Source organism: Eretmochelys imbricata, chromosome 15 (assembly GCF_965152235.1).
Source record: "Eretmochelys imbricata isolate rEreImb1 chromosome 15, rEreImb1.hap1, whole genome shotgun sequence".
NCBI classification, from domain to species: Eukaryota; Metazoa; Chordata; order Testudines; family Cheloniidae; genus Eretmochelys; species Eretmochelys imbricata.
Genome location: NC_135586.1, coordinates 26,223,541 through 26,238,767, shown reverse-complemented (window position 1 = coordinate 26,238,767; position 15,227 = coordinate 26,223,541). Strand labels below are relative to the sequence as shown.

Sequence of the window (15,227 nt, the reverse complement as noted above, 5' to 3'; positions counted from 1 at the left end):
ACAGAGCTTGGCCCTGTCTGCAAGGTGGCCCTGTTTCTCCAGTGACTTTCAGATGAGGTTTAGGAGGGGCTACCTGCTGTACTTAAATACAGCTGGTTTCCTGTGAAAGCCTGATTTTCAACCCCCCCCAAACCTGTTCTCCTGGCATTTAAGACAGGCCACTCTAAGCTATGTACAGTGGCTATGCTGTTAAGTGTTGACATTTAGGAGTGTGGCAGGGAAGGAGAACAGGGGTAGGCTGCAGCTCCTGGGGCATGGACAAGGATGCAATGACACTAGTCCTTACATCTTTCCACTGGATAGATCATAGCTACTAATAGGACAAAGTACAAATCCTGCTGTGGAAGGGTGAGTTATATAACTCCACCCATTCCCCTCCCCCACCCCCTTTGGTTCACAGCTGGAGAGGTCAGAGTCTGCTTCCTCCTCTAGGCTGTGTACAGCTCTGCCCTAGCACCAAGCCAGGAAAAGGGCTTTTCCAACAGTGGCACTAGCTGGTGCGAATGCTTCAGCTCTGCCCTGGCCTCACCAGCTACAGCATTTCAAAGAAAAGGGACCACGCTTACCTTTTAGTTCACAACAGAATGGATTCTCCTCATACCAAATCACTTAGAAGAAAGTTTATTCAATATAATGTGTGTTCACAATGAGTGGAGATGCCAATATTCCAAAGTGCTGTCAGCATTGTCATCCTTTTCCTTCCTTACAAACACTGAATTTTAAGAGGACCAGAAAAGAAGAAGCCTCTTTATAAATGCATCAGCCACTTTCTCGAATGCAGGAGACCCAGAGAGAGCTTCATTCTCCTACTCTAGGCTCCTGAAGCTCAGATAGACGAGGGGTAACCTGTTGACTTGCCCTCACAGGAAGGAAATGCATTTTATTGCCATCACGCTGTAGCTAGATGCTCTCCAGGCCTGAGGGGAAGATTAGGGACCAGGTTCACCACAGCAAAGAGGGGCCTGGCTCTCCCCCCAACAAGTAACCTCAAGGGAGGGCAGCTACCCTTCCCCCACTTAATGTCACTCATCTCAATCCTCTCATCCTGGCCCAACTGCCTATGCCCCTAGCAAAGAGGTAGCTCTGGGTGACTGGCCCCTCCAGGGGGCTTTCTAGAGGACATAGGGATATAAGAAGTTAGTCTCGAGAAGTAAGGGGGAAGGGGAAACTTACTCAGCTGTTGAGACACTTTCCATGAAAGTTTGGCATACAAGTCCTGATCTGTACGTTTGTTTACCGTAGCCAGAATTCAACCAACTAGTAACAACTTCAGAACTTTCCCTCGTTGGTCAGTGACACGGAACAAGAATGCACTGTTTTATGTGGTCAATGTTTGTCAGCCGTAAAGTAATGAGGGAAGTTTCTCTTTCCACAGGGAGAATGCAGCTCGATTAACCCTGTTCCAGGAAGGGAAGGCTGCAGCCTCGTCTTACTGTCTTTCCGTGAAGCAGAACAACATTCGCTGCAGCACCACCATGGTCATGATTGTGTTCCATAGGTCTCACTGGCTCCCTTGACAGAAGGTAGACAGCCATTACACTTACAGCGAGGGCAAAAGGGGCAGACCCTAGGTTAGGGTAGTACACTAGCATCTCACTTCTGGAGACCAGCACTGGAATCCTGCCTTGATCTAGTCAGCCAAAAAAGGAATCTTCGCACAAGAAATCTGCTCCCTGTGTGTATTAGATAAAGGATAAATAATTTGGGGCTTTTGACAGGTGAGTCCAGCTGATGCATAAGCATTTCCAACCAAATTTAAGCTGCAAGGCAAAAATCCTGCCCTGAGCAGCTCGTGTGAAGCCCTGTTGAAGACAACACGGCAGCAGAGAGCAGACGTACTCTTGGAGAATAGAGATTCTAGGAACAGCCCAGCCCCACATCTAGATCCCAGCATTGTTTGTGGTGCTGGTAGGTAGGAAGCTAATGTCAGTTGCAAACAGACACTTTGACCTGTGAGGTTCAGATAAACAGGAATAGCTTTTTTTAAAGTCAGTTTTCAGAGCAGGCTCACACTTAGGTCACCCATGGAAAGGTTTGGGGAAGATGAGCATTAGTCTTTACCCCAACATCTTCTGCTCACAAGAGGTAGGTGCCTGGGGTTACCGTCAGGACTGAAATACAGCGAGAGCAGGTTAAAATTTCTCCCACCCCTGCAGCAGGAACAAGATCCTGTTTCATGGAGGACAGACACTGGTTCCTAGGGGCTTACGTTCCACCAACAAATAAAATTGGAGACTTTGAGAGGCCTTGTCCTTCTCCACCCCCTCATCTATGAGGCTCTGCATTTGGTATCTGGATAGAGCTAACTTAGTGGTCATCTGGCTGCAGATAATCATTTCCACGTATCCATGGACAAGCCACAACGTTGGGGTGGGGAGAGGGAGGTAACTTGACTGCAACTAAGACTCTCACCACACACAGCCATGCTGCTTACCAGTTCATAATCTTCTACGTATTTGTATTTCTTCTCTCTGTAGTAATATCTCTTCTTCATGAAGTACAGAACCACGATGTCACACAGGACTGTTGCCTAGTTGAGATCAAAGAGCTCTTGTAACTGTTCTTACTTCAAGGCAAACAGATATTAGTTTAAAAGTCTCTCTCAATAAAAGGAGGACGTTTGGCACCTTAGAGACTAACAAATTTATTTTGAGCATAAGCTTTCATGAGCTATAGCTCACTTCATCGGATACATACAGTGGGAAGACAGTGTAACTTACCACTCCAAACAGTGCTAGTCCAGAGCCAATGTTAATCATTGTAGGAATTATATCAAATTTTCCTGCCTAACAGAGACAAAAAGTGACAGTCATAAGCATTTTTGCAGACTCTGAAAACATTTAGAAGCTAATAAAGGAGTCAGCCATGAGATTCAAGAAACAAGGAGCTACCTTTACGAACACCATGAGATTCAAGAAACAAAGAGCTACCTTTCCGAACACCATGATATCAAACCGGATGCCGTAAGCCTTAATTAGTGTCCGCGAGTCAGTGCCACTTGCATCCTTGTAGTATTTTGCAAACCTGAAGAACAAGTGTTTTAGAGGCATAAAAAAAAAAATGTAGGGGTTGCTTTCTCTTCCACCCCTGATCCCACAGTTGCCATTATTTTACTCATACTGGCCCATGAACAGATGAGCTTGTATTATTACAAGTACAGAAAATGCACGGTTCACAATTACACACATCATGCAATATTCATCTAGGAAAAGTCGAGAGAGAGCCTTAGACAGAAGCAGTTAGTGGCTGGATTAGAAGAGTTCTGAAGCACAGGCAGGGGAGGAGTGGAAGAGGGGAAATCCATGTGAGATGGTGAAGTTAAGCAAGACAGTAAAAACTAAGTTCCCACTAGTCACTTTCCTGGATTTCTTTTGGTGGCTGCGGCTCTTTATAACCAACCTTGGATACCTCTTGCTGCAGTCAGACCATTTCAGATGAGTAATTTAGTTTCCAACAGGACAAAGTGGGAGTGAAAGTATCAAGAGGGTTTTAGTTTATAGCAGAGCCACCCAAAGGATCCACCAAGCTACATACAGTCTGATGTGGGAGGGACAGAGGATTTTTGCAGGTATGTGATTTGCCGAAGGGAACAGAGAATACTCAAACTTGAATGAGACTTGCTTCGCGACAGTACTTGGAGCTAGCTACAAGGTTACACCCACAGAAGTCATTTTCTCAGTTCATGCAATACTATTTGCATGCAGACATTAAATAGGGGAGAAAGAGGGAGATCAGACTTACTGTGCCATGTGATTTGCTGCTTCAAGTGGAAAGAGAAGAGGAATGACTGCTACTTGGCTACACGTTTTCTCCATAATAAGCACGTACAATGATAAGTGTCAATGGCCAAGTCTAGAAGCAGTTTACACTTTGCATAGTTGGACCAGCCTGTTCTAATCAAATAGGCTAGCGTAATCGGTCTTGACAGCCTTTGGGGTTTGCTGGATGTAGAGGCCTGCAGGCTTCTTAGTGTTTGTTCATACTTATCCTATCACCTTTCCACAGCAAAGCAGCCTCCTGTGACAAACTTTGGATGAACCACTCTGTCTTCTGTTTACATGAGAAGCTCTGCATAAAAATCTTAGCCTTCACTAGCCTTCGGGCCGTCACATCATAGTCTTTAGGCAGTCGACCTTATGCCAGAATTTAAGATTCACAAATTTTCAGGTTCTACCAGATATGCCCTCTACGCTAGCTGGAGTGTTGTGTCACCTTAGTGACACAGTGGACACAACTTGAGCCAACACACATTATAGTTAGTGCTGTAACCACGGCAGGCAGCCAGACATCACTCTTGCCAGTGGTTTAAGCTGGCCCTCCAGCCAGGTCTAGGGGTGATATCTCACTGCTATAGCTGTACCGCTAAACATCCCTGGTGTAGATGCAGCTCTACTGGCAAAATGGACAGAGGGAAGGGAGATGCAGCTGAAACAAGCCACAGTTTGTTTGTTTTTTAAAATCATGAGCTCTCCCAGTTGCATCCACACCATGAGTGCTTTGCCGGTATAGTGGTATAGCTATATCGGCTAAGTGCTCCTAGTGTAGACCTAGTCTTAGTTGTCATCTTGTAACCAGAGTGAAACAACATCATCTAGCTGTACCTACACAGTCCGGTGGGCTAGTTCTCCCTTCACCCAAACTCTAAATAGGGGACGCCAGAGTTCATTACCCCATGTGCAGATCCTCTGGGCACTCTAACCTCCCATGAAACACGATGGGATGGCTGCCCAGATTTTCATAGGCTGTGCTGCTATAGACATGATTCAGGGTATGTTAAGCTGAGGCTCTGACCCAGCCACTTAAGTCACCATATCTCCACTGACCTCAGCATTGCTACACTGAGTTAGAGCAGCTGAGGATCTGGTCCACGGTAAGGGGGACTCTTGGGTGGCCATAAGACAAATTGGTTTTTGGTAGCTAGATCATGATGTTAACTGGGGTAGAATAAGCATCACAACCTGATTCCCAAGAACCCATGTAGTTGTACTAATAACGTGGAGTGAGCCATAATGACACCACAGACTCCGTTACTCAACCGTGTACCTGAAATTATATCCAGGTGAGACCCTGTGGTTGGCATCCTTGTTGTCAAGGCGACGGAAGGTGTATTTTGGCACACAGTAATAAGCAGGTTTGTCAAGGTCACAGTTCCAGTTGATCTGCACTCCCATTACTCCACCCTGCACAGCGCAAACAAACAAAAAGGCGCACACAGAGAGAATGTATCAGCGGGGGTAGCTTAAAATTGCTGGCCAACCTGTCAAAGGGATTTCTTCAGGTTGACCAGCACACACTAGTTCAGGGAAGAGCATATCTGATTTCTAGGTACACAACAAGATTTGCTTCTTATCCCACTGCAGTTACCCCAGGAGACTTAAGCTCACACATTTGCCCATGTGAAACTTGCACATCACCCCTGAATTGCGTGTCCCCAACTTCCTACCCCTAGGATAAGCAGCTACCTTCCAGCTTATAAAAGTCATCAGCAAGAGAAACCAGGATCCAGTTTATTAAAACCAACCAACCAAAAACTACTTCTACATGGTGTCTTTCACTGAAAACGCAAGACTTTAGAACTCGGTCTCAGGCACACAAACCCTTTCCACTGTAAGTGGTGCACAGTCCCACAGGCCAGCTGAATTGTTTACCAGCTTTACTTCACCTATGCTGAATGAGACCTTGTTCATAATACTGCATAAGCATTTTCATGAGTGCCACGCAAGACAAACAGAAGGGAAGTTAAATATTTACTCTACAGTAAAGTTAAAATATTCCCTATGGCCCTGGAAAAAAAAGCCTTCCAGCCAGCAGCCGTTTTGCTACGGATTAGATGGCTGCCAGCAGATAAGCAAGTTTTATGTTCTGAGGCAGTTGAAGAGGCTGTGTAACAATGGCTCCTGTTCCTTTGCTGCATCCTTTCATTGAACAAACACGAAAGGGCAGGTCTACACTTCAAACGCTGCAGCTGTGCCCTGTAGCCCTTCAGTGAAGACGCTACTCCCCTGACAGGAGAGCTTCTCCCGCTGGCATAGTTAATCCACCTCTGAGGGGTGTAGCTATGGCAGGGGGAGAAGCCCTGCTGTCGACAGAGCGCTGTCGCCCCCGGGGGTCAGGTCGGTATAACTGCGTCACTCAGGGGGGTGGATAACAGAGTGACATACCCATGTAAGTTTATAATGTGAATCTGGCCTAAGTGAGGATAGAATTTCCACATACCTCAACAGCCATCTCTTGAAAATTCTGCCCTGCAGCTTCAACTATTTGACGGACTCGGAAGATTGGGCAGAAGGGATCCGTTTTAGGGTGGTAAATGCAGGTCTTGAGGTAAGTGGTACTGATAGAGGGCAGAATGTTTCGCCTGAAGCGGCACGGAAGAGACAAGGGACGTGTTACAGAAGCCCTTTGCACCTGCACATCCTCCTCCACCCCAGGCAGCAGCTCACTGAGCTGCTCAACACCCTGTTCAGCAGAGAAGTACTAGCCCAAGTGATCACACTAGCACCTCTATGGGATACTTACCTGGTGAAGTTGAACTTGGGATACCAGATATTGTTCTTCACCAAAATGGTGAAGTTCTCAGCATCCTTTAGGAAAGCTGGCCTATGAAACAATTGGAAGATTAAAAACATTCACCTTTGCATCTCAGAGCGTTTTGTGAAGCCAGTTATCCAACACCCTTGTAAGGCAGGTAAATTACACCCACCTTACTGGCAGGTAAACTGAGACCGAGGAGTTGAGGCACTTGCCCAAAGCTCCTATAGCAGCGTGCATGTTATAAAGCTAGACAGAGGGAGTGAGTGTGAAATAGGGGATTATAGGGGTCAGGGGTTTAACTCCTGGTTTACTTTTCTAGCAGCCCTGAATTAGCCTCCTTAGTCCCCACAGGGGGATGTATGAGTATTAGATTTATGTTCCGGTACAGTGCACTGGACAGTTCCTGCAATCTAAAAGTGGGAAGTGGCCAGGAGACAACTAAGGCTACGTCCACACTTAGGAGCTAGGAGCGTGACTCCCCACGGGAGCGGACGTACTTGTGCTAGCTCTCATCGACCCAGCACGCTAGAACGGTAGAGTAGCCACAGTAGCATGTGCTAGCAGCCCCCAAACATGTACCTCCGAGGTATCAGTGGGTTTGTACTCAGGACAGCTACAACGGTCCCATTGCTTCCCATGCTACGCTATTCTCTTTGGTGCACGCTCTCAGATGCCAGCCGGGACTCTCCCCTCTGGCTTGCATTGCCACCCAGCTGGAAGTTAGTGTCAGCCATTGCTTTCCATGTTAGTCATCCAACTTGAGGAAGCATCCCACTGTGCCGGCAGGTGACACCCTGTGCCATGCAGTTCTGAGATGCCGCAAGGCTTATTTGACAGTTCTTTTCGGTAGGCAGTGACTGCTCTCAGCCCTCCCCCATTCCTGCTTACTGCCATGGCTACACGTGCACCAAAGCCTCCTTCAGCCGTGGTTTTCAAACTTCCTCGACTGGACCACACAGCAAGAGCCACCGCCCAGAGACCACCCCTCCGGTTCAGGACCGCACGGGCCGCCAGCCCGCCCATCAGTGGTAAGTAGCCTGTGGCAACAGAAGCACTCACTTAGGTAAACGTGTGTCATTCTCCACAGGACACCACGCATAGATCTCACAGGTTTTGACAGAGGTGGAGTATTTCCTACACTTCCCAGTCTGGACTCCTGGAAGGACATGGGAACAGAGTTAATACCGGGGCATCGAGAGCAGCATGGCAACATTCACACAGGCTCTGACACATAGCGCCTGACAGGGTGATGAGGGTTAACAGGCCGCTTGGTTGAGCCCCACATCACGGGGAAAGTTCAGCAACAGAATTCCCTGATAACTACACTAGTTAGAGGTAGCACCAGTGTAAACCTGCCTGTTAGGGGAGGGCTACCGCCCACCGCAGCAAAGTTAACCTTAGCAGTGGGCGGCCTCAAACGAGAGTCAGCAAGAAAACTGGCTTCTTTGCCACTCGGTGAGAATCTGGTAACAGCTTGTTCCTATGGTATGTCTAACCTGGAAACCTCAATACTGTCCTTGAGAAACTCTGCCAAAATCGTGAAAGAGCCAACCCCAAACCACCATCCATGTCTCCATCCCAGCCCATAATGGCAAGCATCTGACTAGTTATGGTGTCATTTTAGATCATCAGTCTGATACACTGCAATTGAACGGCTAGAAGAAAATTCCACGGTATTTTACTGTTTAAATGGGACATGGAGCATTAGAACCTCCCTCCATTTAAATGGCGCCTTGTTAACCCAGTAAGTGGCTGCTGACTTCTGAAAGGAAAGGCTGTGCATGAGGAAATCTAACTTGACCAGAGGCAAATGACTAGGACAGCAGAGGTTTACAGCTGCCGATAAACTACACGGAGTTCAGATCAGTAACGTTTCTATTTTCATGTAGTACTAGAGCGTTTAACCCTTTGTGCTCCCTTCCGTGATGCCCCTCTTCTAAAGCTGTGTTACACTTTGCTTCCAGAGTAAAAGCCAAGGTAACCGGACTAATCACTGCTTCCCCTCCTGTACTAGTGGCAACACAACCTCTTAGGCGTCCCAAAACAGTCTACATTGGTTTCATACCATTGCTGTGGGTGCCTATGTATCCTGCAGAACAGTCCTCACTGGAATTACACACAGTTGTCTTATCTGGAAGCTAAAGGGAAGAATTGTTACCATAAGCCACAAAGATGACTTGCCACACACCCCCTTCCCTCCCTGCCACGAGATGGGAGTTACTCCTCCCAGTTAAGGATTAGACTCTTCCGGAGATAAAGTATAAAGGAGACGGCCAGTTACCATACCTACCTCAGGACAATAGCCTTGTGTCTGATTCAGTGTGATTATCAGGTTTGTCATGATGAACAACATATTCTCCCCCTGAATAGGCAAGACAATCAATGAGATGTATGGGTTAGTTCTAAGCAGCGACGCTCTGGAAAGCTAGAGCCTCACTTGATCTGCAGTGACAGGTTCTCAGGTGGCACCATAGAAAGCTAGTGTTTGGAGAGAGCAGGCGCACTGCTATTGTACTAGGGTCTCTCGAGGAATCCTCATTCCTTAGGACAGAGCAGTCCTGAAGGAGTATAACCCTTTCTATGGTACTCTGTCCAGAGGTTCACTGAATCCACACTATGAAAATTAAAGGACCCCCTCCATAACTCTCCAATGGGGCAGCTCTAGTGGGGCACAGACAAAGCTCCCAGCAGTTGAAGCAACAGCTCAAATCAGGTGTAATAAAACAAGGAGATGACATGTCACCCTAGACCTGTGCTTCTCAACCTGTGGCCCATGGGCCGCTTGCAGCCCATTCAGTACACAGCTGCGGCCCTTGTGACATCCTCAGAGCCATACAGGTTGTATATATATTATGTGGATGCGGCCCACAAAACACAGAGAGAGCTGCATAAGCAGCCAGCAATGGTAAATAGGTTGAGAACCACTGCCCTAGATATTAGTTTAGCACCAGGCTGAACACCTCGAGGGAAGTTAGCATTAGTAAGTAGATCTGTGACAAAGCCAGAGGCAGCTACTGCTAGAACATGCTGGGATTTTCATACGAGTGTGCAAAGAGGACCGCTGGCCACTGCCAAGTGAGATCCCAGTCCTGCAAGCTGATCCCCACAGGCACAATGCTCCTGAATGGAGCACCATTGACTTCAATGGGTCCTGGGGCAGACAGAAAGCACCCAACTGCATGGATTAGCTGGCATGATTAGATCTTGTGTTTTTAATCTCAGCGTGGAGACTTTTCCAGACTTAGTGCTTTTGTACTTTTCCACCTGCAGGTATTGATCTCCCACCTGTATTTCTTTAGGGCACAAGCCCAAAGGGCTCAGATTCTTTTCCTTGTTCATGCACCAGCAAACTAGTCTTAATTCCTTAATTGGCAAGTTCCCACTAAGAAGGCTCTGGCACTTCTCCACCAGGTTTGCTGTGGACAGAGTCATTCAAAGGCTGGCAGGCTGTAGGTGTCCAGTGAGGGTTGAAGGCCAAGTACTGCCCACTCAGGACATATAAGTATCAAAATGGCACCAGGCTCTCCTCTGCCAATCAGTAACTTCCAACAGTTCTTGTTTAGTTCCAGATCAGGTTATTTGAGAATCGTTAGGACCCAGTGAGCCTGAGAGAATACAGTGTTTGACTTTGGTCTATTGGCTTTTAAACAAACAAAGCAATACAGAAGTAGGAGAGACAATACCTGGGCCATTACTGCAGCTTTATCTAGAGGCTGTGGTATTCCCCTCCCTACCACCATACAAACAGACAAGCTTCATATTCCAGACACAAGAATGCTCAGCATTCTTAAACCCTGATGAAGTCAGTGGGAGTTGCAGATGTTTAGTGCCTCTGGAAACCAGGCTAATAGCCAGATGCCTTTTTCAGCCCAGTAGTCTTCCTGCAGCCACACAGAATAGGCGTTCCAGAGTTGAGGAACACCTGTCTGAGAGGCTTCTGTTGGCTGGCAAAGCCCTACCAAACTGTGCCAGAAAAACCCATACCTGAGGTGGAATAACATAATCAGCCACATCCCAGACCCGGAGTCCCAATTCCGACGTGTTCGTCATGGTTATTCCCTTCACTTTGGCGGTAACAGAACTGACCACAGAGTCTGTTTCCTGGTAGCCCTTTTCCCACACAAAGACCCAGCTGCAAAAGAAGGAAAGTTCATCATGGCTTCTGCACTGAGACACCTTTAGAGATCCCAGCAGTGTGACTGGGAGCTGGGAGGCCTGGGTTCTATTTCTAGCTCCTTAGGTGACTTTGGGAGAGTCTCTTAAGATCTGACTCATTTCCCTCCCACCCCCATCTGTAAAATGGGGCTAATAGGGACCCACTTTGCATGGGAGGACAGCCTTAATTAATACTTCTCAAACACCTGGAAGACACTGTAAACACTAATTCCCCTCCCCTCCGGTCACCTGCTTTGTGGGGTATTATATAATTACTGGATCCTTCAGCATTGGGTTTGCACTGGAAGTTTTCACAGGTAAGTTTTAGGGCTAGGATCTGAAATGAGAAGGGTGATCTGGCAGACACCAGACATTATTTGAGGTGGAAATGACAGATACACTCAACATCAAATGAGAATCAGCTACAATAGAGCTGCAAAGACTGAAGCAGAGAACAGCAGACACTTGTGGGATTTTGGATCTACACAAGCCCCATCCCCAATTCAGCTCTTACTAACACTGCTATCATGACATCAGTGGGTTACTCTTGCTTTCACCAGTAAGGATGGGAGCAGAATCAGGCTGACAATACACAAAGGTCCCGTGGGCTTTTGTCATCTGACAGGATCATCTATTTTAGGAGAGCCACAGTGAACAGCTTGCATTTACCTTTTATAGCTCCGCCACCACATTCCCATCTACAGATGTCACTACCTGGTTTGACCAGTCCATTAGCTCCATTCAACAATGTAGGGGCCTGTTCTCCCTGTATTGGGCCTTGCTGTGTTTCCAATCATGAAAGGTGGTATAAAAAGGGACTGCTACCAACTGAGAGTTCTCCACCCAGTTACACCAGTGGTAGATCGCTCACACACGCATGGATGCTCTCACAGGGTAAGTGAATGCACGAGTCAATGGAAAAGTCAGGCCCATTGATTTTCCTTAAGGGAGGCCATTTAAAGTAATGTTGACATTACCTTAGTATATCACGGTAACAGGATATTTGATCTCTCTTGCTGTTTTTGAGAACTTTAATGTTGCCAACTTTTGTCATGAGCCACAGGATATTTGGTGTTTCTTAAAACCCCAGCTCCTGGACTTGTGTGATTACCTGAGAATCTCAGAATTTTAGAAAAAAGTCTAGCCCTTATGGTTATAGAGAAAAGTTTGAAACCATAAACTCTAAGAGCTTAAAAAAAAAAAACCAGAAACCAAATGAAGAGCCCACATTTTGTTGTTTTAAAAACTTCGCTATTTCCAAACCAATCTTATGATCTGTGGGAATTCACCCATGATTTTTGAGCACTGGAGGTTGGCAGTACTGTTACTGATTAGTATGAAGACTAGTTCGGGGACAGGAAGTGTCTCAAACATGTGAGAGGAGGAAGTGACCAAGAAGTTCTCGGCTAGAAAAAGCCATATAACAAGTCACACTGAAGACAAACACACAAGATCATCCTGTATAGTGATGTCCTGGTCCAGCCTCTAGTACCAATTCCCAAGACTCTCAAACTGTAAAAGGCAGACGACTATCCCTCAGCCCGATATGCTTCCGTCCTTGTACAAGGCACAACAGTTTAACCTATGAGTCACGTATTGAAAATTCAAGCCCCTGAGAGGAGCCTGGGGCATTCCATTCACAACACTTCAGAAATCCCACAATGTAGAACAGCCACAAGGCCATTCTCTCTAGAGAGTTTCTGCTCTGTCACTTGGAAGCAGTCTTATGGGGCTGAGCCACTTATTTAGGGAAATCCAGTTTAAGATCCTTTCAAAGGCCTGATGGCTTCCCTGGCTGTCTGAGCCTTGACAACTAAGGACAGCCCCATTAATAGAGCCGGCACTAGAAGTGACACTATCCATGAAGAGTTTCAGAGTAACAGCCGTGTTAGTCTGTATTCGCAAAAAGAAAAGGAGGACTTGTGGCACCTTAGAGACTAACCAATTTATTTGAGCATGAGCTTTCGTGAGCTACAGCTCACTTCATCGGATCCATGAAGAGGAACTACCTTATCTCAGAAGTCAGAAACACTAGCAATAGCCAAACAAGCTTAGGGTCCAATTGAACTCCCAGTACAGTCAAGGGGAGTATTTCCATTTGCTTTAATGGGACTGGATCAGGCCCATAAGTTAATTGCCTTAGGTTCTCCATTCTATTTTTGGAGATTTGTTCAGCTGAAAAAGGAACCAGATTGGCCAAGTTTCCTTCTACTTTACATTTAGTGGGCAGATGGGAAAGGACTTCAGGGAAGATGACTGTGGAGAAAACCACTGAGCTGTGGTAAATCAAGAGCTGATAACAAGCCAAAAAATCTCAGAGTAGAAAAGCACAGTGAGAAACCAGACAGGAAGAAGCAAGGTAAGAAATGACTTCCAAGTTTTTGTAAGAAAAAGGAGAGATGACAGCTGGGCATCCTGGCACCCAAAGCATTGAGTCCAAATATTTTGGAGGCAGCGCTGGGGTGCTACTGTGTTATTACACTACCGCCCAGAGACCCTGATCAGCAGCAGTTACAAGCAGAGGCCAAGCTTGCCCCCTGCCCCAGGCAGCTACCAGTGCAAAGGCCTGGAAGACAGCAAGGTAGAAACGTAGCTAAACAACTATGTATCAACCTCACCTGTCCCATGCCCCACTGCCTCTAGCCACTGCTTGACCGCTGGCCAGGGGGACCCAGAACACTGCGCACCACCCCCTCCTCCTGCCCAAGTCAGCAGCCCCCCAACAGGCGGGGGGGGGGGGGCGGAGGGAAAATCTCTCTCCCGGAATCCCCCCTTTGCAAAACACAGCTGGGATGGGGGGGGGGGCGGTTTCCTGTTTTCCCAACGGCGTCATCACAAGTGAAAGTGAAAATCCCTGCGAAGTGGGGAGCGGACCGCACCGGGGGCTGCTCCTCGTGCCAGCCCCGGGGCAGGGGCTCCGCAGGGGGACCCGCCGGCCCCGCTCACCCGATCACGTAGGCCAGGATGGCCAGCTGCACCGCCCGGTTCACCAGCCCCACTTTGCGGCTCTTGATCAGCACGATGCGGGGGGTGTCGTACTCGAAGAGGAAGCCGCGGAGCGCCCCGCAGCACGCCCCGGAGGCCATGGCTCCGGCTGGGGGGCCGCGGGCTCAGGCTGGGCGCACGGGGCAGCTGCTGCACACGCCGCGGCCAGCGCTGCCCGCGGAGCCCTGGCTCGGGAACTGCCCCGCTCCGCCGCCCCCACCCCGGCCCGGCCCGGCCCTCCAGCCCCGGATTGACAGGGAGCGGGCACCCGCTATTGGAGCGGCTCCGCCACGGGCCAGCCCCACCCCCGGCGGGCGTTTCTGGGCCCGGTGCTGACCCCGCCACCGGTTCGCGGCTGCCCTGCGGCAGGATCCTGCTCTGGTGGTTGGGCGTTTAGCCCGGGGCTCTCCGGGGCAGGGGGGCTGCTGCACCCCCTGGCTGGAAGCGGTTTCCCCATGATAGACAGGGTTTATGGTTGGCTCAATGGCGCTCAGCACCCCCCCCCCCATACAAATTGTCTCGGCACTGCTGTCCACAGCCCTTTAAATGAAGGGAGGGGGAGATATGGATTGCCAACCGCATGTTCAAAAATCATAAGATTTTTTAAAAAAATAATAAATTTTGGGTCCTCTTAATTTGCCACCTGGCTTGGGAGCCTTTAGGGGGCACTACGTGTTTTCAAGCTTTTCTCGACAAGCACAAAGGCTAGAAATGCACTTTTAAAAAACATGAAAACTGATCTTTCCAGGCGGTCTCGGATTCCAGCAGCTGGGACGTTAAGATAAACACTGAATACAGTGAGACTCACGTCAAAATGACGAAACGTGGCAACGCTGATTTAACACAGACAACTTTAATCCCAAGCATTTGAGTTAAGTAGCTGTATTAACAAACAAAAACAAAGAGTTCTCATCCCTCTGAACAAAAATCATTTCCTTTTCAGTTGAATTGGGTTTCACTTGTGGGATGACTGATATCATCGTTCTGTAATCCATAGAGCCTACCCTGGACAACATGGTGGCTACGACCTTAATTTCTAATTATTATTATTTAACTCAAAGATCTCAATCAGGACTAGCCCTCCCCTTGTGCCAGGCAGATGCTAGGCGTACTATCAGTATTTTAGCGCAGGTAATTTTTCTGAGGAATTTGTATCATGTTATGGCCACCTCCTACCCCAAGAAAAGACTCAACTAGAAGCCCCTGAGATGTTTAGCAACCACAAGCATGGAAATAAATGCAAAAGGGAAGCTCACAATGAAGGCAAAAGGGACCCCACTACACACTAGGGTCAGATGGCCAGGGCAGTATCAAAGGTTGAAAGAGTAAGTGGGGGACGAGGTGGTTGTAGAAAATCAGGCCAGAAGATTCATGGAGCCATGTCTTCAGTTTTCAACTACTGCTGATGGAGTTTTAAACAGCCAAGACATAATGGCCTCTGGTATACATCCCCTACCACCACCACCACCACCGCGCTCCTCCCACCCACCCCCGGGGTCAGATTTTCCCTACAGTTACCCTGTGCCAGCACACTGAAGTCAGAGGGTTGCTGG

At 48.0% G+C, this 15,227-nt stretch overlaps 1 protein-coding gene across 5 annotated transcripts; it reads right to left on the bottom strand.

Moving 5' to 3' along the window:
* Positions 1 to 605: 605 nt before the first annotated feature.
* P2RX4 (purinergic receptor P2X 4) lies at positions 606 to 13,899 on the bottom strand. 5 transcript variants are annotated; one of them, XM_077834771.1, is made up of 12 exons: positions 13,636 to 13,899; positions 10,519 to 10,666; positions 8,825 to 8,896; positions 8,600 to 8,672; positions 7,594 to 7,690; positions 6,520 to 6,600; positions 6,217 to 6,358; positions 5,044 to 5,180; positions 2,892 to 3,024; positions 2,721 to 2,786; positions 2,435 to 2,530; positions 606 to 1,673 (listed from the first exon to the last, which is right to left on the bottom strand). In XM_077834771.1, exons 1-12 carry the CDS (start codon positions 13,773 to 13,775, stop codon positions 1,635 to 1,637), a joined length of 1,224 nt encoding a protein of 407 aa, XP_077690897.1. In that variant the 5' UTR covers positions 13,776 to 13,899; the 3' UTR covers positions 606 to 1,634. The 5 variants fall into 5 exon arrangements, with proteins under 5 accessions (XP_077690897.1, XP_077690898.1, XP_077690899.1 ...); XM_077834772.1 differs by having other exon boundaries at positions 606 to 1,512; XM_077834773.1 differs by having other exon boundaries at positions 2,931 to 3,024.
* Between the last annotated feature and the right edge of the window lie 1,328 nt (positions 13,900 to 15,227).

Bases quoted from the DNA above. Each gene is read 5' to 3' on its own strand.
- P2RX4 (XM_077834771.1), bottom strand. From the start codon at position 13,775: ATGGCCTCCGGGGCGTGCTGCGGGGCGCTCCGCGGCTTCCTCTTCGAG. The intron at 8,897-10,518 runs GTATGGGTTTTT...TTGCCTATTCAG, and splicing joins ATTATGTTATTCCACCTCAG to GGGGAGAATATGTTGTTCAT. The intron at 7,691-8,599 runs GTATGAAACCAA...ATGTCCTTCCAG, and splicing joins CATAGGCACCCACAGCAATG to GAGTCCAGACTGGGAAGTGT.